At 42.3% G+C, this 22859-nt stretch overlaps 2 protein-coding genes across 2 annotated transcripts; both read left to right on the top strand.

The window, feature by feature from the left end:
• Nucleotides 1-11217: 11217 nt before the first annotated feature.
• On the top strand, nucleotides 11218-15768 carry LOC115466258 (putative uncharacterized protein DDB_G0283467). The gene is made up of 4 exons (XM_030197402.1): nucleotides 11218-11342; nucleotides 14372-14518; nucleotides 14863-14945; nucleotides 15063-15768. The coding sequence occupies exons 1-4, from the start codon at nucleotides 11264-11266 to the stop codon at nucleotides 15084-15086; spliced, it is 333 nt and encodes a 110-aa protein (XP_030053262.1). The 5' UTR covers nucleotides 11218-11263; the 3' UTR covers nucleotides 15087-15768.
• Nucleotides 15769-17734: 1966 nt separating this feature from the next.
• On the top strand, nucleotides 17735-21708 carry LOC115466257 (putative uncharacterized protein DDB_G0283467). Its single transcript, XM_030197401.1, has 4 exons — nucleotides 17735-17874; nucleotides 20266-20421; nucleotides 20772-20854; nucleotides 20981-21708. Exons 1-4 carry the CDS (start codon nucleotides 17796-17798, stop codon nucleotides 21002-21004), a joined length of 342 nt encoding a protein of 113 aa, XP_030053261.1. The 5' UTR covers nucleotides 17735-17795; the 3' UTR covers nucleotides 21005-21708.
• The last annotated feature ends 1151 nt before the right edge of the window (nucleotides 21709-22859 follow it).

Below are 22859 nucleotides of genomic sequence, written 5' to 3'. Positions count from 1 at the left end.
TGTAGAACAATCATATAATAGAAATAGAGAAACATGGCAGTATGTAAAGGCCCAGGTGAGTGGAGGAGTGGCCTAATGGTTAGTGCAGTGGGCTTTGATCCTGGTGAAGTGGGTTGAATTCCCACTACAGCTCCTTGTGACTCTGGGCAAGTCACTTAACCCTCCATTGCCCCGGGTACAAAATAAGTACCTGAACATAATATCTAAACTGCTGTGATTGTAACTATAGAAAGGCGGTATATCAAGGCCCATTCGCCTTCTCCTTCTCTCCCTAAGAGATCCCATGTGCTTGTCCCAACCTTTCTAAAATTCAGTCTTTGTCTCCACCACCTCTACTGGGAGGCTATTCCATGTATCCACTACCCTGTCTGTAAAACAGTATTTCCTTAGATTACTCCCAAGTCTATAACCTTTTAGAATCTTCCTATGCCCCTCATTCCAGAGTTTTCTTTCATAGAAGTAGACTCGCCTCCTGTTCATTAATTCCATTATGTACATTATAACCAGGGCTTTTTTTGAGGGGGTACTTGGCTGTACTGAGTACCGGCACCTTTTCCATTGTCTGCTAAAATTGACTCATGGTCTCCAAGTTTTAATGAAAGAGCTCAGGCTCTACATACCAATTCTAACTGGTCATAGATTCTGTGACTGGTTGTAGGGGGCCTGGCTATTGTGGGGTGGGTCCTTCAGTGATCACCCCACCCCTGAAGGGTAGCCTGGCATTTGAGTACCAGCACCTTTTTCACTAGAAAACAATGCACTGATTATAACAAATGTGAGTGCAATACAAGTAATTCCATAATAAGCTGCATGGAAGAACATTCAAATAACCTAGATGTGGCAGTCATGATATCAGCACAATACCAATGAAACACCTAATAGGCATGCATTAGGACATTCAGATAACATAGGTATGATGCCAATGCTGTTTGTACAACACAAAGAAACTTCTTGATATGTAGATGAGGGAGCAGGTGCAGTTGAAACGTATAGAGAGGACAAACAGAAGGCAAATTAAATTATTTATTATTATTATTTGTTGCATTTGTATCCCACATTTTCCCACCTATTTGCAGGCTCAATGTGGCCTACAATACATCAAGAATAGTGGAAATATATAAGAAAATAGACATTTAGTATTACAGAAGGAACTTGGGTAACATGGTAATGATAGAGCATGATAGTAGTATTACAAGTGAATATTGTAAGGCAATTCTAGATATATGTGGAGGAGTTCACATTTGTTGATCTTTGTGGTATGCCTTGTTAAAGAGATGGGTCTTCAGTAGTTTGCGGAAGTTAATTAGTTCATAGATCGTTTTTAAGTTGTGCGGCAGCGCATTCCAGAATTGTGTACTCAAGTAGGAAAAGGTTGACGCATGCATTAGTTTGTATTTTAGACCTTTACAATTGGGGAAGTGAAGATTAAAGAATGTGTGGGATGATTGTTTAGCACAGCTGAATAGATTTTCTATGGCATTAGAATGTAAGAGCCGTCGAACTGTTAGGCATCCAAGGTCCACCTTGCCTGGTATGCTCCCTCACATGGTGGCACATTGTGGGGGCTTTGTCGCCCTTCTTTGCCGCAGGTACAAAAAATTAGATTGTGAGCCCACTAAGGAACAGAAAGTACCTGTATATAATAACCCCTGGATTCTATAAATGGCGTGCAAATTTCTGTGCGTAAAATTGCGCGTGATTCTAAGATGTGTGCGCAAATAAATTGGCTGATGAGCCAATTAGTCGTTTATTGGTGTTGATTGACAACAATTTGGGATTGCACATCTTGCTAAGCACCGTTCTATAAAGATCCACATCGAAATCTTATAGCGCTCAACTCATGGCCGTGGGAGGGGCATAGGTGGGTCAAGGGCATTCACTATTACTGAATACTGGGGATCCATGCCTAAATTACGTGACAGGATTTACACCGGGTTTCTAAATCCTTACGCCCAAAGTTTAGCCATGGAAATTGGCTCGAAGTGCTATTCTAGAAAGAGGAGTGGCTTAGTGGTTAGTGTGGTGGATTTTGGTCCTGGGGAACTGGGTTCAATTCCCACTGCAGGCACAGACAGCTCCTTGTAACTCTGGGCAAGTCACTTAACCCTCCATTGCACCAGGTACAAATAAGTACCTGTATATAATATGTAAGCCGCATTGAACCTGCTATGAGTGGGAAAGCGTGGGGTACAAATATAACAAAAAAAAAATCGGAGTGCTGTTTACTGAATAGTGCTCAATGCGTTTTTTTTTCGGTGCAGTTTTTTGAGCACCGTTTACTGAATCTAGTCCTACATGTAAACTGCTTTGATTGTACCATAGAAAGGTATATCAAATTCCATTACCCTTACCCTTATCCTTTAAAAAAAATTTTCTATATGTCCTTTTTGAGACAGGATGACTGAACTGCTCTCATATTTTCCATGCTCTTTGTAAATTCTTTCTTATTAAGTCCTTAATCTGCACCAGTTTCATTTGTGTGCTGCTGCATCCTCAGCAGGACTTTCACTTGATTCCCTGAACACTCCAGTACTGAATCTGCGGAATGGAATGGATCTGTGGAATCTTAGCGGAGATTAGGTGGCGACGCCGGTAATTGGGAAGCAAAACCGATGCTGGGCAGACTTCTATGGTCTACTCCCTGATCGTGACTGAATAGATAGGGATGGGCTGGAGTGTAAATTTTAAGGGACTTCGACGTTAACTTCAGAACTTTTAGTACAAGAACAGTGCTGAGCAGACTTCTATGGTCTGTGCCCTGAGAATGGCAAGGACAAATCAAACTCGGGAATACATATAAAGTATCGCATATCAAGTAAAATGAGTTTATCTTGTTGGGCAGACTGGATGACCCTACAGGTCTTTAACTGCCATCATTTACTATGTTACTATGTTACTGGTGCTATCATTGTGCTGCGCAATACCCACCATTGCAAATGGATAAACGGCAACAGCAGTCACACCAAAAAATCATGACAATTCATTTTGTTATATAAGAAGGCAGAATTTTTATATTTTGATTTAGCTCACGCCTTTGCTTATCAGTAGCAGCCAAAGGCGAGTTACATTCAGGTACAGTAGATGTTTTCCTGTCCCACAGGGATCTGTACTGGGACCAGTGCTATTTAACATATTTATGATTTGGAAATGGGAACGATGAGTGAGGTGATTAAATCTGCAGATGATATAAACTATTCAAGGTTGATAAAGCGCGTTCAGACTGTGAAAAGTTGCAGGAAGACTTTAGTAAATTGGAAGACTGGGCAACCAAATGCCAGATGAAATTTAACGTGGACAAATGAGTAAAGTGATGTGGTAGCCGTGTTAGTCCACTTTTAAAGGTAATAAAATGAACTAAAACAAAGGCTGACATCAGTGGACAAACGCAAAGGGATGCACATTGGGAAGAATAATCCAAATCATAATTACTTGATGTTGCGTTCCACCTTAGGAGTCAGTATCCAAGAAAAAAAAAATCTAGGCGTTTTTATGAACAATATGCTGAAATCTTCTGCCCAGTGTGTGGCGGTGGCCAAAAATGCAAACAGAATGCTAGGAATTATAGTAAGAGGGATAAAAAATAAATCAATTATAATGCCTCTGTGGTGCAACCTTACCTTGAGCATTGTGGGCGATTCTGGTCACTGTTTCTCAAAAAGCGGAATTAAAGAAGATTCAAAGAAGGATGACCAAAATGATTAAGGGGATGGAACTCCACTCATATAAGGAAAGGCTCAAGAGGTTAGGACTCTTCAGCTTGGAAAAGCAAAGGCTGAGAGGGGCATATGATTGAGGTCTACAAAATCTTGAGTGGTGTAGAAGTGAATCGATTTTTTACTCTTTCAAAGTACAAAAACCTAGGGGACACTCAATGAACTTACATGAAAATACTTTTAAAATGAATAGGCATATATATTTTTTATTCAATGAATATTTAAGCTCTGGAACTCGCTGGAGGATGTGGTAACAGCGGTTAATATTTTTTGGTTTTAAAAAAAATTTTGAACAAGTTCCTGGAGGAAAGTCCATAGTCTGTTATTGAGGTAGAAATGGGGAAAGCCATTGCTGCCCCTGGGAGTGGTAGCTCCTTGAGATTCCGCATGGAATCTTGTTACTCTTTGGGATTCTGCATGGAATCTTGCTACTGTTTGGGATTCTGCATGGAATCTTGCTACTGTTTGGGATTCTGCCTGGAATCTTGTTACTCTTGAAGATTTTTCATGGCATCTTGTTACTCTTTGGGATTCTGCCTGGAATCTTGTTACTCTTGAAGATTTTTCATGGCATCTTGTTACTCTTTGGGATTCTGCATGGAATCTTGTTATTCTTTGGGATTCTGCATGGAATCTTGCTACTATTGGGATTCTGCCAGGTATTTGTGACCTGGATTGGCCACTGGACTACTGATCTGAGCCAGTATGGGTATTCTTATGTTCTTATTGGATCATTCTAAGTTGTTTTTATTTAATGTTGAATAATAAAGAGTGTAAAAGGAAGACAACCACTCTTTGGTGTTCTGGATTTGGAAGCTGTGGTTTGGAGTTGCCTCGCTTTTGATTGACTGAGCCTTTAAGATGCTACCAGCCACTGTGTCATTTCTGCTGTTCAGACTACTCTGGCTACTCCTTTGGAAGGGAGACTTAAGACATTCCACATGTATTTACTGAAAGAAAACAGGGAAAGAGCGTTATGATGAAAACAATCAAAAAATATTTAACAAGCTTCAAGAAAAAACATACAAGGACAAGATCATTGGCCCTGTTAATCCATTTTCATTCGATATGTAGCATCTCAATTCCTGCCATGTGGTTGTAGCAGATTGGTAAAAAAGCAGATTTTGACACTTAATCCAGACAAGCCAATGTCTGTCTAGTTTTCTGCTTTAGTGCCAACAATTCTCAATACCTCTCTGTCTTATCAGGGCAAGGCCTCTGTTTTGGTAATTGAGCTAAATTCTAGCTTAATGTTTGATAAACACATACCCATTTATTCAGTTCTTCATTGTAATATATTAAACCAGCTAAGGGCTGCTAGATTTTTGTTAGATAATAAAGATCTCCAGTATTGAATTATTACTGTAAGTTCTTGTTTGCTGGACTCAAGGACTAATTCCTCAAAAGACTGCAGACCATTCAGAATGCAGATCATTCTGGATTGGCTTGCCGCACACCAATCCAGAACAACAGCTGGACTACTACAGGAGCCTGGCAGTAGTTCCCCACCCCAACGTGCACCGTTTCTAGCGCTACAAATCTGTCTTCTATTTTTGTAGTCCCAGGGTTTACCTGGTGATAATCGGGTAGCGCCAGGTTAGCATAAGAGCCCCTACCACCACCGAAGGGCTCCCCCCAAAATGGCCGTGCGGTAAAAGGGGGCCTAAGGGCACGTCAAAAACACGCACTGATGATATCATAGGCCCTTTTTTACCACAGCTTAGTAAAAGGCACCCTAAGTGTTTTACCTTTGCTTACACCCAATGCTTTCTATTTAAATGCTATATTGTGTATTGTGTTGACAACTTAAGTAGCATGCTACGAGTGGAGGAGTAGCCTAATTGTTATTGCAGCAGGCTTTGATCCTGGCAACCTGGGTTCAATTCCCACTGCAGCTCCTTGTGACCTCAGGCAAGTCACTTAACTCTCCATTGCCCCAGGTACAAAAAATTTAGATTGTGAGCCCCCTAGGCACAGAGAAAGTACCTGTATATAATGTGTACAGCACTGCGTATGTCCGGTAGCGCTATAGAAATGATTAGTAGTAGTAAGGTATAGGATACAGTATAAAATCTTAACACTGATGTATCAGAGTTTATTCTGTTCTTCTCCTTTATATTTGTGTAATGTAGTACAGTTTTATCAAGCCAATAGATCATTAAAATTGGATTGGGCAAGAAAGGTTATGGTCCCAGATTTGAAATATATACATTATTCTGCTACCCTTAGAAGTGCTTTTTCTATTGCAGGTCCAGTGTTATGGAATGCTCTTCCTGTTCCTTTGCAATTCTGCTCTTCTCTATCACAATTTAATAAGGCCATAAAAACACATCTTTTTGCATAAGCTTTTCAGGGAATTTAATCTGTGATGTTTTGCTGTAAAAGGGGTTGTTATTTTTATGTTGTGATTGCCGTACTGTTAAGATTATGCATGTTTTTTTTTATTGGAAGCCACTTATGGGCTCATTTTCGAAAGAGAAGGACGCCCATCTTTTGACATAAATCAGAAGATGGGCATCCTTCTCACAGGGTCGTCCAAATTGGTATAATCGAAAGCCGATTTGGACGTCCCCAACTGCTTTCCGTCGCAGGGACGGCCAAAGTTCAAGGGGACGTATCGGAGGCGTAGCAAAGGCGGGACTTGGGCGTGCCTAACACTAGGACGTCCTTGACCCATAATCAAAAGAAACAAGGACGTCCCTGACAAACACTTGGATGACTTTACCTGGTCGTGTTTTTCTTACGACCAAGGCACAAAAAGGTGCACAAAATGACCAGATGACCACCGGAGAGAATCGGGGATGACCTCCCATTACTCCCCCAGTGGTCACTAACCTCCTCCCACTCTCAAAAAACATCTTTAAAAATATTGATTGCCAGCCTCTATGCCAACCTCAGATGTCATACGCAGCTCCATCACAGCAGTTTGCAGGTCCCTGGAGCAGTTTTAGTGGGTGCAGTGCACTTCAGGCAGGTGGACCCAGGCCCATCCCCCCCTACCTGTTACGTTTGTGGAGGAAACAGTGAGCCCTCTAAAACCCACCAGAAACCAACTATACCCACATCTAGGTGCCCCCCTTCACCCGTAAGGGCTATGGTAGTGATGTACAGTTGTGGGTAGTGGGTTTTGGGGGGGGGGGGGGGCTCAACACACAAGGTAAGGGAGCCATGTACCTGGGAGCAATTTATGAAGTCCACTGCAGTGCCCCCTAGGCACCAGTTGGTGTCCTGGCATGTCAGGGGGGCCAGTGCAGTACAAAATGCTGGCTCCTCCCATGACCAAATGGCTTGCCTTTGGTCGTTTCTGAAATGGATGTCCTTGGTTTCCATTATTGCCGAAAATCAGAAATGACCAAGTCTAGGGACGACCATCTCTAAGGACGACCAAATTTCAGGATTTGGGCGTCCCTGACTGTATTATTGAAATGAAAGATGGACGTCCATCTTCTTTCGATAATACAGGTTTCCCCACTCCTGGATAGGGATGTTTTGCGAGGACGTCCTCATCAAAATTGGATGTCCCTTTCGAAAATGCCCCTCTTTGTTTTTTAGGTGGGGTATAAGTTTTAAAAATAAATAAATATTGTTAGTTGAATATTTTACTGCTGTAATTGTCTGTTGCCTATGTTTATCTTCTTCTTCCCGTATGTTGCCTTGAGTGATTTTTTTCCAAAAGGTGGTAAAAAAATCCAGATCAATAAATCAATGAAAGTCTGAGGCCCAATAATCTAAACAATTTGACTGGACTGGAGAGGCTTCTGCTTGTTTAAATCACACTGGTCAGCACAACTGCCGATATTCAATGGTACGTAACCAGATAGCGCCATGGAATATTAGCACTGACCACTAGAATACTATCAGGGGAATTCTATATATGGCGCTGAACATTAAGCGCTACTTCTGCAATGAATTTTCTGCACAGAAAAGCGTTCTAATGGATGAAAGGCACAGAAACAAGGCAGAAACAGCAGATCTACGTGAAAACACACTTACGTGCTCATTTATAAAATAGAGCCTACGTATTTCTTCGCAGACCTACAAAGAGGCTTTGCCACGGGAAGGGCAAAATATGCATAGTGTGGATCAATTTACATCTGGTTTCACTTGGTGTAACTCCTCGCATCCAAAGTTGAGCACAGATCCTGGTGCTACGAGCTGTTCTGTAAAGGATGCCAATCCTGGAATGCCCATTATAGAATATCGTTCAGTGCCGATTTGTTTTTGGTGCTGAATGTTGAGCATCATTTACTGAATCCAGCCCATAATGCTCACTGCACATAAATTAGTTCTCAACTAAGAAAAAACAGTGGCCTCATAGTTCACTGATGGACTCTCTACCCCTTTCCTTCCTCTAAACATATTAGATAGTATCATTCCACCTGTAGATTCGTTTCACTATTTAGGTATTACTCTTGATTTACAAATGACCTTCTCCTTTGCACATTTCTTCCATTTTTTTCATATTTCGCCAACTTCAGTCCGTCAGAAGATACTTTGATCATGACACATTTCTTTCTCTAATTATTTCTTTACTTGTTACCAGATTGGATTATTGCAATTTAGTCTATCTAGGATGCGCCCAATCGAATCTAAAGAAACTGCAGTCGCTCCAGAACACAGCTATCAAATTTCTCTGCCATGGGTGGAAATATGATCATGTTTCTCCCCTATTCATCACACTATAGTGGCTGCCTGTTAAGAAACGAATAATCTTTAAAACTCTCATGCTTGCTTTTAAGGTCTTCAGATTTGGTCTTCTTCTCTACTTACCTTATTTCACTATTCCATATGCCATTCTATCAATGATTACCGTTTATGTCTCCCTAGCCCTAAGTGAGCCCAACTAGAATCTACTACGCGCTGTGCCTTCTTCTTTACAGCTCCGACCCTCTGGAATTTTTTGCCTCTCCCTATCCAGGCCAAATGTTCCTTTAAGAAATTGCCTTAAAGACCTGTTTCGCCAAGCTTTTGACTCCGCTTAAGGACACTCTTCGTTTGTGCCATAGTTACTCCTATTGCTCAGCTTCTTGTATTTGTTTGACTCTGATTGAATGTGTCTTCCTCTTTCCTATCAAGAATTGTCATTCTTTTCACTTCAACCTTATGTTTGGTTTTTAGGGTGTTAACCGCTGTGATCTGCTAGTTAGCTAATGACAGTATAGCAAATTTTAATAAACCATAAACTATCTGTGCCTGGTTCTACGTATGGCTATTCCTCAATATCTTTCTTCATCTGTTGGTTCTTATACCCTTTTGAGAGTATTACACTCTTTGAATGACTGCCATCTTCATGTACTCTCTGTCATTAATGCAAAGCATGAAAGTACTAGGAAAAATGCTTTGTATTGTCTGGCTGCCTCTCTCTGAAATGCTTTGCCAAAGGCTGCACGACTTGAGTCTTTCATCATGTTTAAGTCTAAAAATCACTTATTTTTGGAGGCTTTTGGTAATCAGATTGGGTGTTCTGGGGGGGGGGGGGGGTAAGAGCTCCACTGTCTGCTTAGTATGTCTTCTGAATTATCTCTTTCTATTGGCTATGTGGCTGTAACTCTCTGCATGGCCTTTAGTTTCATATTTCCTGTCCTTTTAAAAATGGCATTCTTTTCCTTTCCATCAGCGAAAGGTATAAAAAGGCTAAAAAAATATTTGAATCCCTTTTAGTTTTTCAGGCTGCAAAATTTGGAAGGGAGATCTCGGCTATGATTAGGACTTTGAACTCCTATGTAGGTTTTCGACAAAATTTAAAAACCTTTCTTTTTTAAAAAATGTAATTTAAATTCTGTGTAATTTCGTCCTATGGTTTAGGATTAAAATTTATCTTGAATTACTTTCCGATTTTTAGCACATTGGTTGTCATGAATTTATGTAATTCCTGGACTTGCCCAGTCTCTTATAATGTGAGCCATTTTGATCTGCAAGGATTGAGCGAGTTATAAGTTCTGTTTATTATTATTATTATTTTGTTATGAATGATGAAGGGCGGTTCATCAAGTTTTAATAAACCTTAAACCATATGATGGAGGAAAAATCAGAGGAAATGCTGGGAATTCTTTTGTAAATACTTACCCCCCCCTGTTTACTAAGCCACGCAGCAATGCCGACACAGCCCATTCAAAGTGAATGGGCTGTGTCGGCATTAGCGCATGCCAGCCACTAGTGAAGCTTAGGAAACAGGAGGTTAGAGTGGTAAATGCCTGGACACAGTGGAAACCAAACTCATGCAGAATTGAAATAGTTTAGGGCAGTTACAAAGGCCATAGTAAAAGCAGAGGGGAAAGTTACCAGATATTGAATAGGGTTTGTTCCCACATAGAAGCCTGGGGATAATTAGACAGGATGGGCCATGAGGGTCTTATTGTCTATATGCTTCTAACTTTGAGAGTTCTGCAAGTAAAATGGCCTCAAATTTACTAGGGTTGAGTAACTAACATTATACTCAAAATTTCACTAAACTCCTAAATTTAGGAGCATAAAAAAGTGAGTGGCAACAGGGATGAATTTAGGATGGAGGAAAAAAGTTAGGTGCTAAGCACTGATTTTCAGCATTAGGCTCCTAATTAGACTCATAAATCTAGCTATTTGAATACAGGCCTAAAATTATAAGCATAACTTTTAAGCTCCTAAATTAAGGTGAACCTACATAGGAGTTCAAAGTCCTAATCATAGCCGAGATCTCCTTTCCAAATTTCGCAGCCTAAAAAATTAAGAGGGATTCAAATAAAATTTTTTTAGCCTTTTTATACCTTTCGCTGATGGAAAGGAAAAGAACACCGTTTTTAAAAGGACAGGAAGTATGAAACTAAAGGCCATACAGAGAGTTCAGGAGACACATTTAGGAGCCTAACTTAGGAGCTCTGCTGTTTTTGGAATATCAGACTCTACATTTCCTCAGTTCATGGCTTGTGCCAGTCCTGAAGTCTTTCCAGGCTGCTATAAAGCTTATCCAACAACATGGTTGTATAGGAGCCAACTCTGTGGGTGCCTGAGCACTGCCAATATTGAGCAAATTCTTTGTGTCCAGGGAGGGGTAATTTCCATTGGGTTTAGCACCCCCAATCATTTTGAAAAGTTGGCTTCAATGCCCAGTTGTACATGAGTTTCTTAAAAACTCACATACAGGGTCCCTTCTGTTGATCCTGTGAAGTAGAGAGGAGGAATTGGAGAATTTGCTTTGTTTAACCCAAAAAGATACCTCAGCTACCCCTCCCCTGAGAAAAGAACTGGTAGTGGCCCCAGTTTTCATGGTCTCTCAGTACCGTAACATGAGGAAATGGTGGAGGAAAACAGGTCACAGACGTGAGACATGACTCAGCCTGCGATCAAGAATAATAATCAATATTTGTTGATTTAGCTCTTCCCTGCATGTGAGTGTATCTTCTTCAAAGTTTTGAAAACAGTCTATTTCTCATTTCTCAATCACCAGCCTGAGGCACTGCCCTCCTTGCTCAGGGACTATATATTCTCCACTTCCAAACTCATGGTCAGTACAAGCTGCCTCTGCCTTTCTACCAACTTGTCCTCTTGCATCCTTTGGTACCCATTTTTAGGAAATGGCTCGTGGATTTGCTGCTTCCAAGTTAGCTCTTGGGTTTCTGATGCTGATTCTGGCTCTGAGCTACCATTCAACAGGTGAGAGGAGGGGGAGAGGGAATGGGGTATAGCAGGGGCTCAGGGCAAATTAGGGGCAGAAGGTGGGTTTAAGATGGTTTGAGAGTCTGTATTTGTTTCACTGCCCTTAGTGCATCAGTTATGCTTTTATGTGCTTTGAATTATTTAAAAAAGAAAGAAAGAAAAGATTATCAACACTGTTTGGCTCTTGGGACTGTGTGTTCCAGTCCATAGACCATCATCTGCCATTAATTTTCAGTGCATTATCTTAGGGAGAGTTGTTTTATCTACTCATGCCCTTGTAGAACCATAGGGCAAGTGATTTTAGCTCCCTGTGCCTCAGTCTTCCTCTCCTATAGTTGGCTAATAATCAGTTTGGAAGTAGTCCAGTGGTCCAGGTGCTATAATCATTTTGATAACTTGCCAACCATGGAAGTAACGGCATGCATGTTTCTGAAATTGAAACTATAAAGTGTTTTGTGGTCTAATTTAGATGAAAGCAGGTGTTGTTATGCTTCGCATAGGGAAAGGCAATTTGAGCCTACCACTGTCTTGTCTTGAGGGTTTGAAGGATTAGCTTTTTTAAAAAGGAAGGGGCAGAGAGCAGAGCTGCAGTTAAATGTCCTCAGCTGTAGTTCCTGCCTCTTACCACTAGAGGAGGGCACTGCAACCAATTAAAACAAAATGGCAGACTCTGGAAATCCAGGGCCCACTATTCAAAAATGTTATGCTCCTAGCTTAGCCTCTTTGAAAATTTACTAGGGCTAAGTGTCTACATTTATATTCAGAATGCCTGATTTTTAAATAGAGATAAGCATGGTTAACTCACAATGTATGGGCCGGCCTACAATATTCAACCATGTTAAACTATGTAGTGCTATGAATGTTGGCACAGACCACTCTGGCATTATCTGCAAATGGCAGAGGTGATATGGAGGCAGAGACAGGACTTATTTGAGTAACAGCAATTTTTAGTCCACTACCTGTGTAAGTCCCTAACAATTAGGAAAGCAAAAAGGCTAGTTATCGGGGTACTATCTGGGCAACTTCTGAGTACTAACAAAGACCTGGATATTGAAAGACAGTACCTGGACAGGGGCCGACATTCAATACCCAGGCAAAATTCAACCTATGGCAGTCAATGTTTAAAGCAACACTGATTGCTGCGGACTGAATCTTGGGCCCAAAATTTCACTGAACTCCTAAATTTAGGACCCTGGTGTGTGGTCCTAAGTTTTCAGCTCAAAATTCACCTTAAATTTAGGAGCTTAAAAGTTAATGTTTATAATTTTAGGCCTGCATTCAGTTACCTAGATTTATGAGTCTAATTTATGAGCCTAATCCTGAAAATCAGTCTAATTTATGAGCCTAATGCTGAAAATCGGGCGAAATAACCAGCTATCCACCGACTTTCAGCACATCACCGCTTAACTTTAGTGGACATATTTGGCCACATGCAAGGAAATTCTATCTTTGGCCAGTCTGACTTTGACCGACCAGCACTAAATATCATCTTGGCGGTCAAAGTCAAACCAGCCAAAACTAAACCGGATATTCAGATGGCCCAGCATTGAATATCTGGTTTTAGCGCCGACCATGGGAGTTAGCCCAGCTAACTCTTGTGGTCTGAATATCAGCCTCTAAGAGTTTAACCTGATTTTCGGTACTAGCCTCCTAAATTAGGCTCATAAATAAAGGCAAATCAATAGCAGGCCTACATTTATAAGCTTAAGAATAAATATTCATCAGGCAGCTGTCAGCGTTTTGCCCGGATATCCAGTACTGGGCTATGTCCTGGCACTGGCATTGCATATCCGGTTTGTGCATCCGGCTAGCCTCTATCTAGTTAAGTGAGATATTCAGCCCTTAAGTATCTAAATGAAACTGGTCAGACTGGAGAGAATTGAACAGTTTTTAGCTTCTGTCCAGGAGCCTTGCCTGACGGAAGAGGAGAGACTTAGTTTAGAGGGGCAGATTTTGGCAGTGGAGGTAGTTGAAGCCATTCAGTCCTTTAAGACTAATAAAGCACCTGGGACAGATGGTTTCACTGCTGGGTTTTTAAAGTGCTTTAAAATGATCTTGTGCTTCGTTTGTTTGCATTGTACAAATATTTTTTTTAGTAGAGGAGAAATGTTAGAGACTACAGATCACTTTACTGTGGCTCTCCCCAAGACTGGGCGGGATGTTCAGGAGGCTGTCAATTATCGGCCCATTTCTTTGATAAACATGGATGCCAAAATATATGTGAGTGCAAATTAAAAAAAAATAAACTGGACAAAGATAGGGCTGTGTTTTATGTGGCCCACTTTGTCTGGTTAACTAAGGCTGAATATCGGCAATTGCATAAGTGCTGACTCTGGCCCGGGACCACCCATAAACCGCTTTAGCAGTTAAAGCGGTACTAAGTGCCGCTGAATATCCACGGATTGCCCTGCACAAATGATTTAACTGGTCAGGAGCCTTTCCTGCCTGATTAAAAATTGCTTCGAATATCGACTCCTTACTTTTTAAGCTCCTAAATTAAGATGAATTTTCAGCTGAAAACAGGGGATGACATTCAGCCCATGGCAGCTTTTTTTTTTTTAAATGCTGATTGCCAGAGGCTGAATTAAACCTGGATATTCAATGCCCCGACTCTGTCTCTGGACCCGCCCCAGCACAAACCAGATAGTGCCAATGTGGTCAGAACTGATATTCAGTGGCACTATGAGGTTTAAGTATCGCTGAATGCCAGCAGTTGGGCTCAGGGTTGCCGGGTGGCATGAAATTTTCCAGCACAAAACGATGCCAAAACCAGCTACAAAAATAGCAACCCGAGGTTAGGTGAGCAGCGGGGGAGGGAGACTGCACAGCACTATTTAATCAGACAGGAGCCTCTTCTGAATATCACCCCCTTAGGTTCCAAAATTTGGCTGAAAATAGGTCACAGATTTAGAAGCCTAAATTTAGGAGCTCAGCTTTTCTTGAATATCAGGCATCCAGTTATTTAGGATTTTACTAAAAGAGGCTAATGAGAGCCTGGAAGCTAATCTCTTGTTTTTATTTTTCAGATGCACAAGCCGTTACCCCAACCCATACCAGCAGTGACACATCCAATACCACCGATTATGTGACTCCCACTACCAACATTACCACTTCCACAACCTCTACCACCACTACCACTTCCTTGAGCCCTACCACCACTACAACTACTACAGGTAAAGTATTCCAGTTCCGCTCCTGTTGAGACTTCTCATAAGATTGTTAATATGTATATTGTAAATAAATAATATGTCCCTCCCCTGGAGCTGGACATTGATCATTAGTGTCCTACCCAGTGCAGGAAATGGACCGCAGGTCTCACCCCAGCTGGCAGCACAGTCATATAGAAACAGAAGCCAGAGCTGGGAATGGATCCCATTCCTCAGTTCTCCTGAGTCAGAGGAAATAGGAGTATAAAATCCAGATGTCCCTCTCTGATAGTGTTGAGCCAAAGCCAGAGCCAGGACTTGAACTCATGGTGCAATCTTCTAACCTTCTTCGTTTCTCTCATTCTCTCTAGCTTCAATCCCGACCTATGGCATTGCACTTGTGGCAATGGCCTCCGTCACCTTCGCTGTAGTCCTGGCCATCACCGGCTTCATGGTAAGACTCTCACCTTTCTCCCTCCTGCCCCATTTCTCTGTCTCTGATTTTAACACTGAAAGTCAAGACACCTCTTATTTTGCACTCACAATCCCCCTCTGTTCTTTTCCCACTCAGGCCTATTTCATTCTGTTCGCATAATGACTGCCTTATCTTGTGAGAAGATGGAGATGTCAAGTGAAAACACAGGAGAGTCTTATGACGGGAGGAGGCGAGACAAGGAACCCTCTTCCTACCTTTACAAAATAATAATTTTGTTTCTTCAAACTCTCTCTCTCTATATTTAATAAATATTTATTCCATGAACATTATTTGAAATCATCCTACGCTATTATGCGTGCATCACGCAGTGTTTAAGATACCATGAGGATAAACTGAGCCAGTCCCTCTTCTCACTGTTCGCTGAGATTTCTCATATCAGTGTCCCAGAAAATTAGGAGCTAAGCTCCCAGCATGCCCTGGAGGAAAGAGTTGGATGCAAAAGCAGGATAGGCTCCACCTGAGCCTGTTGACCTGGAGTTGTCTGCACCCAGTTGTTCCATGGAGACAGCTCACCCCCCTCTTAACCCCCTGTTTAAAGCTGCTTTCTCATAGGCTCTTTCATTTTGTGGCATTCTGGGTATTGTAGCTGTTGTGTTTCGTACTTTGGAAAAGGTACCACTTATTCCAGAATGCTTTGCAAGTAAAGTTGGGCAAAGGATGGGCCCAGTGTTTTGAGAGCAGGGGATCCCTCTGGTTGCTATAAAATAAAAATAATCTTTACTGAATCTTTTCAGTGCCTGTAAACTTTATTTATTTATTTTTTTGTCTGTATGGTATGAAGCAAAATTAATAAACATTCTTTATCAAATCTGGTCTGTGTCCCTACTGCCTTTGTTTCCTGTACTCAGCATATCCTTGATGTTAAGGTAACTCTTCAGTGTAACTTTCAGGCAAACTGAGCTTTAAATTTTATAAGACTTGAGGCACTGGTGTGCAGCCACATCCCATATTAAGGGGCAGGTATATATATCCAAGCAGCAAAGGATCAGTGGTAAGAATGTACATTTCCAAGGTGACAGAAGTGTGAAACCACATTAAAGGAACAGGCCTCCAAACATACCCCAAAAACTATCCCCTTTTTCACCTATGTAACAGACACCCACCAATACTGTACTCATGTATAAGTCGAGGGCAGTTTTGAGACTAAAAACAGCTGTGACCCATGTATATGTCGAGGCTGAAAATGGGTCCAACCTTGCTCCCATTCTTTCTCTCCCTCCCTTTCACCTCCAGGTCCAACATCACTTCCCCTCCATCCTTCTCTCCCATTATCCAGCATCAATCTCTCTCTCCCTTCCCGTCCCTGGAACGTGGTCCAGCATATCTCCCTCCTCTTCCTTTGCTAGGCCACAGTTCGGCATCTCAATCCCCCCCCCCCCCATGTACCTTCAAATTCATCTTTTATAGAGCAGCAACAGCACAGCCATACATCTAGGCTGCCTACAGCCTGCTCCAGAGGGCTCCCTCTGACCTGCAGAGCCCCCTCTGACTGAACTTCTTTTTTTCGTATGGGCAGGACAGGTCAGAGGGAGCCCTTTGGAGCAGGCTGACAGGGTTAGAAGGTGACTATGAGCCACTATGGAGAAAGACTCTGTTTTTTAAAAAAGGCATTTTGGAGTCAAAATTTCTTGACTTATATAAGAGTACACACGGTAATCTTTTAAGGTTTATTGTTCATTATTTTTACTATACTACCTTTCCTAAGGTAGAACAAGATGGTTAACAATCAAATAAAAGCAGAAAGTAACACCATTTAAGAATAGGAAAGAAGAGGACTGAGAGATGTAAAACAACCAAACAGATTATAAGAAACATGCAAGCCAATAGACGGGATGGGGATGGTGGTAGATAGATAGAAAGGACCATGAGGGTCTTATTTTCTGTCAATGATTAACTACGCTACCATGAGATATTGGGTATTATGTATTACTAGGAAAAAATGCCCGTTTCTGAGCGGAATGAAACGGGCGCTAGCAAGGGGCCCCCTCCCTCAGTCCCTCGAAGCTACTTGCCTTGTTCGCTGTGGGCCGTTTCGGCCCTCGAGTGTCAATAGCTCCGCCCTCGACGTCATGACGTTTTGACGCGAGGGCGGTGCAGACACTCCAGGGCACACCGGATATCTCGGGCGCCTCAACTTCCGTGGAGGCTTCAGAACGTTGGGGTTGCCTTTTATATATATAGGTGTGGGTGGGGGGAGGAGGATAGCTTATGAGTGGGGACAAATCTGTAATTTGTGAGGGGCACTCGTGCAAACAGGAACATTACCACAGAAGGAAAGTTGATTTTCTGGGCTTTTGCTGGTCCTGGATTCTTTCCAGGTCATAGAAGAGCTTATCCAACTTACACATAGATCCTATACAGCCAGAGGGACAAAGGGGGTGGGAGAGAGGGGAAGGAATTGGGAGAATTTGCTTCCTGTAGCTTCGCCCTGGAGAAAAGAACTGGTAGTGGCCCCAGTTTTGATGGCATCAGCACCGTAAAATGAGGAAAAGGTGCAGGGAAACAGGAGCAGAGACCTGAGGCATGACTCAGTCTGAAATCAAGAATGATAATGAGTATTTGTTGATATGGCTCTTCCCTGCATGTGAGTGCTTCTTCAGCAAAAGTTTCTTAATCGCAATCCTTCAGCCTGAGGCACTGCAGTGCCTGGGTCATTCCTAGTCTATGAGGGATAATTACAGCTTGCGGGGCTGCCCTCCTTGCCCAGGAACTATATATACTCCTGTTTGATACTCTGGGACAGTACAAGCTGCCTTTGTTTTTCTATCAATTTATCTTACAGCATCCTTTGGCACCCAATTTTTGGAAATGGCTCGTGGATTTACTGCTCCCAAGTTGGCTCTTGGGTTCCTGGTGCTGATTCTGGCTCTGAGCTACCATACAGCAGGTGAGAGAGGAGGAGGAGGAGAGGGAATGGGGTATAGCAGTGGCTTACGACAAATTAGGGGCAGAAGGCAGGTTTAAGTTGGTTCAAGAGTCTGAATTTGTTTCATAGTTTTCAAGTTATTTTTAAAAGAGTGAAAAGGTTATTAATGCTGTGTTGTTAGACTATATCAGGCTTGCTGTTGAAACCGTGTCTTCTAGTCCATAGATCTGCCACTAATTTTCTTAGGGCCGATGTTCCCAGCCAGTTAGGTTTTCAGGATATCCACAATGAGTATTCATGAGATCGAGGTGCATACACTGCCTTCATGGTATGCAAATGTATCTCATGGTTATTCATTGTGGATATCCTGAAAATCTGACTGGCTGGGGTTCCCTCAGAACAGATTTGGGAATCACTGTCTTAAGGAGAGTTGCTTTATCTACTCAGACCTCGCCAGTGACTCTGTGTGACCATAGGACGAGTGATTTGAGCTCCCTGCATCTGAGTCTTCCTCTTCTATACTTAGCTAATATTCACCACTTTGGAAGTTTTTCAGCGGTCCGGGTGTTACAAATACTTTGATGACTTGTCCACCCTAGAAGTGGCTGCAAGCATGTCTCTGAAGTATAAAACTATTAAGTGTTTTGCAGTCTAGTTTAGATGGAAGGAGCTGCTGTGCTTTGGATAGGGAAAGGTGATGTGTCTGCTGTGTGGAACAGAACCTACCAATATCCAGCATAAGAGTTTGAAGTATCAGCTTTTAAAAACAGCTGAGCGGGAGTCCTCCACCTACAGTCCTGTCAGCAGGGGGTGCTGTTTCACTATTATATTTTCAATAGTGAGGGATAGACAAGCTCTGCAAGACTCCAGGGAACTTGCCTGTCTCTAGCAATTGAAAACACAATATTGAAGCACCGCCCCCTACTGGCAGCGCTGCAGTTGCAGGACTGCTGCTCAGCTTAGAGGGAATAGTGGGTCGCAGTTAAATGTCACCAGCTGCAGTTCCTGCTTCTTATCACTACGGGAGGTCACTGGACTCACTGCAACTAATTAAAACAAATTGTCAGACACTGGAAATCCAAGGCCCAGTGTTCAAAAGATTTATGCTCCCAACTTGGCCTCCTTGAAAATTTCCTAGGGCTATATGCCTTCACTTATACTCAAATGGAGTTCATGGGGCAGGAGAGGCTCCAGCGCAATTAATTCAAAGCCTGTGGGCCAGCCACTGGTTTTCAGTGGCTCTAAACTGTGTAATGCCACTGAAAGTCAGCACAGACCACCCTGGCAGTATCTGGGCCATGCTGGAGAGGTCCAGGGGTGGAGTTAGAGCGGAGCCTGGACTTACTGGATACCGGCAATTTTCAGTCCTCTACCTGGGTAAGTACCTGGATAAAGTTAGGACAGCAAAAAGGCTGCCGCTAACCTGGTTACTCAATACAAACATCTGGATAGGTGCCAGGGTTCAACATCTGGGCACAACGGAGCCTGTAGCAGTCACTGTTTACAGCAACTCTGAACACTGCTTGATGAATATTGCCTCCAAACTTTCTTGAACACCTAAATTTAGGAGCATAAAAAGCTGGTGGCAACAGGGGCTGATTTAGGACAGGGTTAAAGGGAGCTTAGCACTGTTTTTTAGCACTAGGCTGCTAAATCTAGACAAATGAGTGTCAGGCCTAAATTTATAAATATAACTTTTAAGCTCCTAAATTAAGATGAATTTTCAGCTGAAAACTTAGGGGCAATATTCAGTCTGCTGCAATTAGTGTTTTATTTTTTAAATGCTGACCACCTCAGGATAATTAGACCCAAACCATTTCGATTTGGTTCAATGAGAAGCAGTATAGCAAGCCTAATAAATGATACATATTCAATGCTGGGCCTAAACTGGGCACTGGCCTTTCACAGCTGCTCGAATCTGCCTAGATACTGGTCAATATTCAGTGTCTGGATAGCTAACCAGGCAAAATTATGACTGCTATTTGTGAGGCCTTACCTGCCCGGTAAGTTATCCAGACATTGCCACTTAATATCTGTGGTGTCCATATAACTTCCGAGTCCATTCAGTTCATATTAAGCCCCTGACGCAGCTCTTGAGAGGGCGAAACATGGCCATGTTGGGCAGTTAGAGGAAATTTGTATGTTGCTTTTACTGATCGGCATTGAATAAACCTTGTTGTGCTACATCACGTAGGTCTGCAGTTTGTTCTGCTGTTCTGGATCTTGCAGACCATTTCTTGGTGTGCTTATTGAGCCCTTAGGTCACAAATTTTAGGACTTAAGTATAGGAGCTCAGATTTCTTTGAATACTGAGCCCCCAGTTGTTTAAGATTTTACTGACAGAGTGGCAGATGAGATGAAGCAAGAGGATTTGTGAAACCTGAAAGCTAAAGTCTTGTTCGTACTTTTCAGATTCAACAGACACTACCACAACTGCTACCACTACCACGACTGCTACCACTACCACAACTCCTCCTACCACTACCACGACTGCTACCACTACCACAACTCCTCCTACCACTACCACAACTCCTACCACCACTTCCACAACTCCTACCACCACTTCAGGTAAAGTATTCTACGCTTCAGCTCCCGTTGAGACTTGTCATATGATTTTTAACATGTGTACTACAATTAAAAGATAACTCTTTTTTCTGGAGCTGGACATTGACCACTACAGTGTCCTGCCCAGCACTAGGAATGGACCCCAAGTCTCACCCCAGCTGGCAATACAGTCGTAGAACTGGAATCGAAAGCCAGGAATGGAACCATCCCTTAGTTCTCCTGAGCCATAGGATTGTCATGAATGATATGAAGCCGAAGTCTCTTCCTCTGATAGTGCTGAGGCATAACCAGAGCCAGGACTGGGATCCATGGCGTGATCATCTAACCTTCTCCATTTCTCTCAATCCCTGTAGACTCGGTCCCAGGCTATGGTATTGCACTTCTGGTGATTGTCTCCGTCATCCTTGTCCTTGTCCTGTGCATCTCCGGCTGTTGGGTAAGACTCCCTCACTTTTCTCTCTCTCTTACCACATTTTTTTCTGTTTCTGATTTTAGTACCACATGTCAGGACATGTTTTATTCTGCACTCATAGCCCCCTCTCTCTGTGATTTTCCCTCCCAGGGCTATTTCATGTGGAGCTCATAATGAACAAGGTCTTGTGAGAAGATCAACATCTCATCTGAGATCACAGGAGAGTCTTATGCTGTGAAGAAGCAAGATATGAAGCCCTTTTCTTTCTTTCACAATATAATAATTTTATTTCTTTACACTGTGTATATATAGATACGTATTTAACCAGTATTTATTCCAAGTACAGTATTTAAAATCATCCTATGCTATTAGGAGTGCATTACACAGCATTTAAGATAGCATGATGTCAAACTGAGCCAGTCTTGGTTCCCACTTCTCACTGTTTTGCTGAGATTTCTCATGTCAGTGTCAAAGAAAATTAGGAGTTCAAGATCCCAGCATGCTCTGGGAGAAAGAGCGGGATGCAAAAGCAGGATAGGCTCTAGCTGTCCCTGTTGACCTGGAGCTGTTTACACCAGGCTGTTGCATGGAGACAGCTCCTCTTTACTTGTCTTTTAAAACTGCATTCTGATTGTCTCTTTCAATCTGTGGCATTCTGGGTATTGTAGTTGTGCATCTTACTTGGGAAAAGGCAGGACATATCCCAGAATGTTTTGCAAGTGAAGATGCGCAAAGGATGGGCAAGTGTTTTGAGAGCAGGGGATCTATCTCTTTGGTCTAAAATAAAAAGAATCTTTACTGAATATTGTCAGAGCCTGTAAACCCTTTTTCTGTATGGTATGAAACAAAGTGAATAAACATGTCCTTTATCAAATCTAGTCTGTGTCTCTACTGCCTTTGATTACTGTATCTATATCTGGTATTAAGGGACAGGTATATATTTACAAGGCAGCAAAGGAACTGTAGGTAGAAGTGTGCACACATTTCGAAGAGGACAGACATGTGAAACCACTGTAAAGGAACAGGCCTCCATTAATCCGCCAACCACTATTCCCTTTTTCACCCGTGCAACAGATACCCAATCTAATGAACCAATGCCTTGAATAGGACAGCCATCTTGGATGTTATCTACATGATTTGCAATGAAGGCATTTACTGGCCGATGGGAAATCCAGGAGCTAGGGGATAAGAGTCCTGGATCGGGAAGCAGGAGCTGCCCTCTGGTACAAATTGAAACATTTATATAAAGGAGTTCTCAGTTTTGAAAGTCCCATCTAGTGACTATTGTAGACAGGGCTGTTACCCTTTCTGTAAGCACTGTGTTAGTTGCTTTCTGTGCAATGGAGAGTGGAGGAGTGGCTTACTGGTGAGGATAAGGGGTTGAGAACCCAGAATTGAAATCCTACTTCTCTTACTGATTTTCTTTGTGACTTTGATTAAGTCTTTTCTCTATGATTTGCCTCATCAACAAACTGAGATTATACGTCCTGTGAGGAAGGTAAATGCCTGATGTACCATAATTTGTAAACTGGCTTAAGATCAAAGTTAGAAACAAAATCTTTAAAAACAATGCTTTGTCAGCCCTCACCCACTCTTAAGTAGGCAGCACAATGTCACTCACTTTCTATTATGAGGTAAATTTGTAACATGACACTTATTTAAAAATTTTCAAAAAGGCATTGAGTTTATAAAGGCAACATAGAGAGATCTGTGGCAGATGGGAGCACTGGACGCCTTAAGAAGAGGTCTTCAGCTGGAGGAGATGGATGAACCGCTCCCATCCATGGCTATGCCACTGAGTCCTCTTTTTGTTAACCCAGGAAACAGAGGTGTGTTTTTGGATGAAGAGATCTCACTGACAGGGACCCAGAGAACATGTAGGGGTCACCCAGAGAACAGCAAGAGAGTGGAGCATTTCAGAGGGAAACCGAGATAGGATCAGCTGTGCAGACCAAGACTTTTGGTTTTGGAGTCTGGTGTCTCTGTCTCTTTAGCGCTCCCATGGGTCAAGACTGACTAATAGGCAGGT

This window comes from Microcaecilia unicolor, chromosome 3, assembly GCF_901765095.1.
Source record: "Microcaecilia unicolor chromosome 3, aMicUni1.1, whole genome shotgun sequence".
NCBI classification, from domain to species: domain Eukaryota; kingdom Metazoa; phylum Chordata; class Amphibia; order Gymnophiona; family Siphonopidae; genus Microcaecilia; species Microcaecilia unicolor.
The sequence above is the reverse complement of the archived record's forward strand: the minus strand, read 5'-3'. Positions and strand labels throughout refer to the sequence as shown.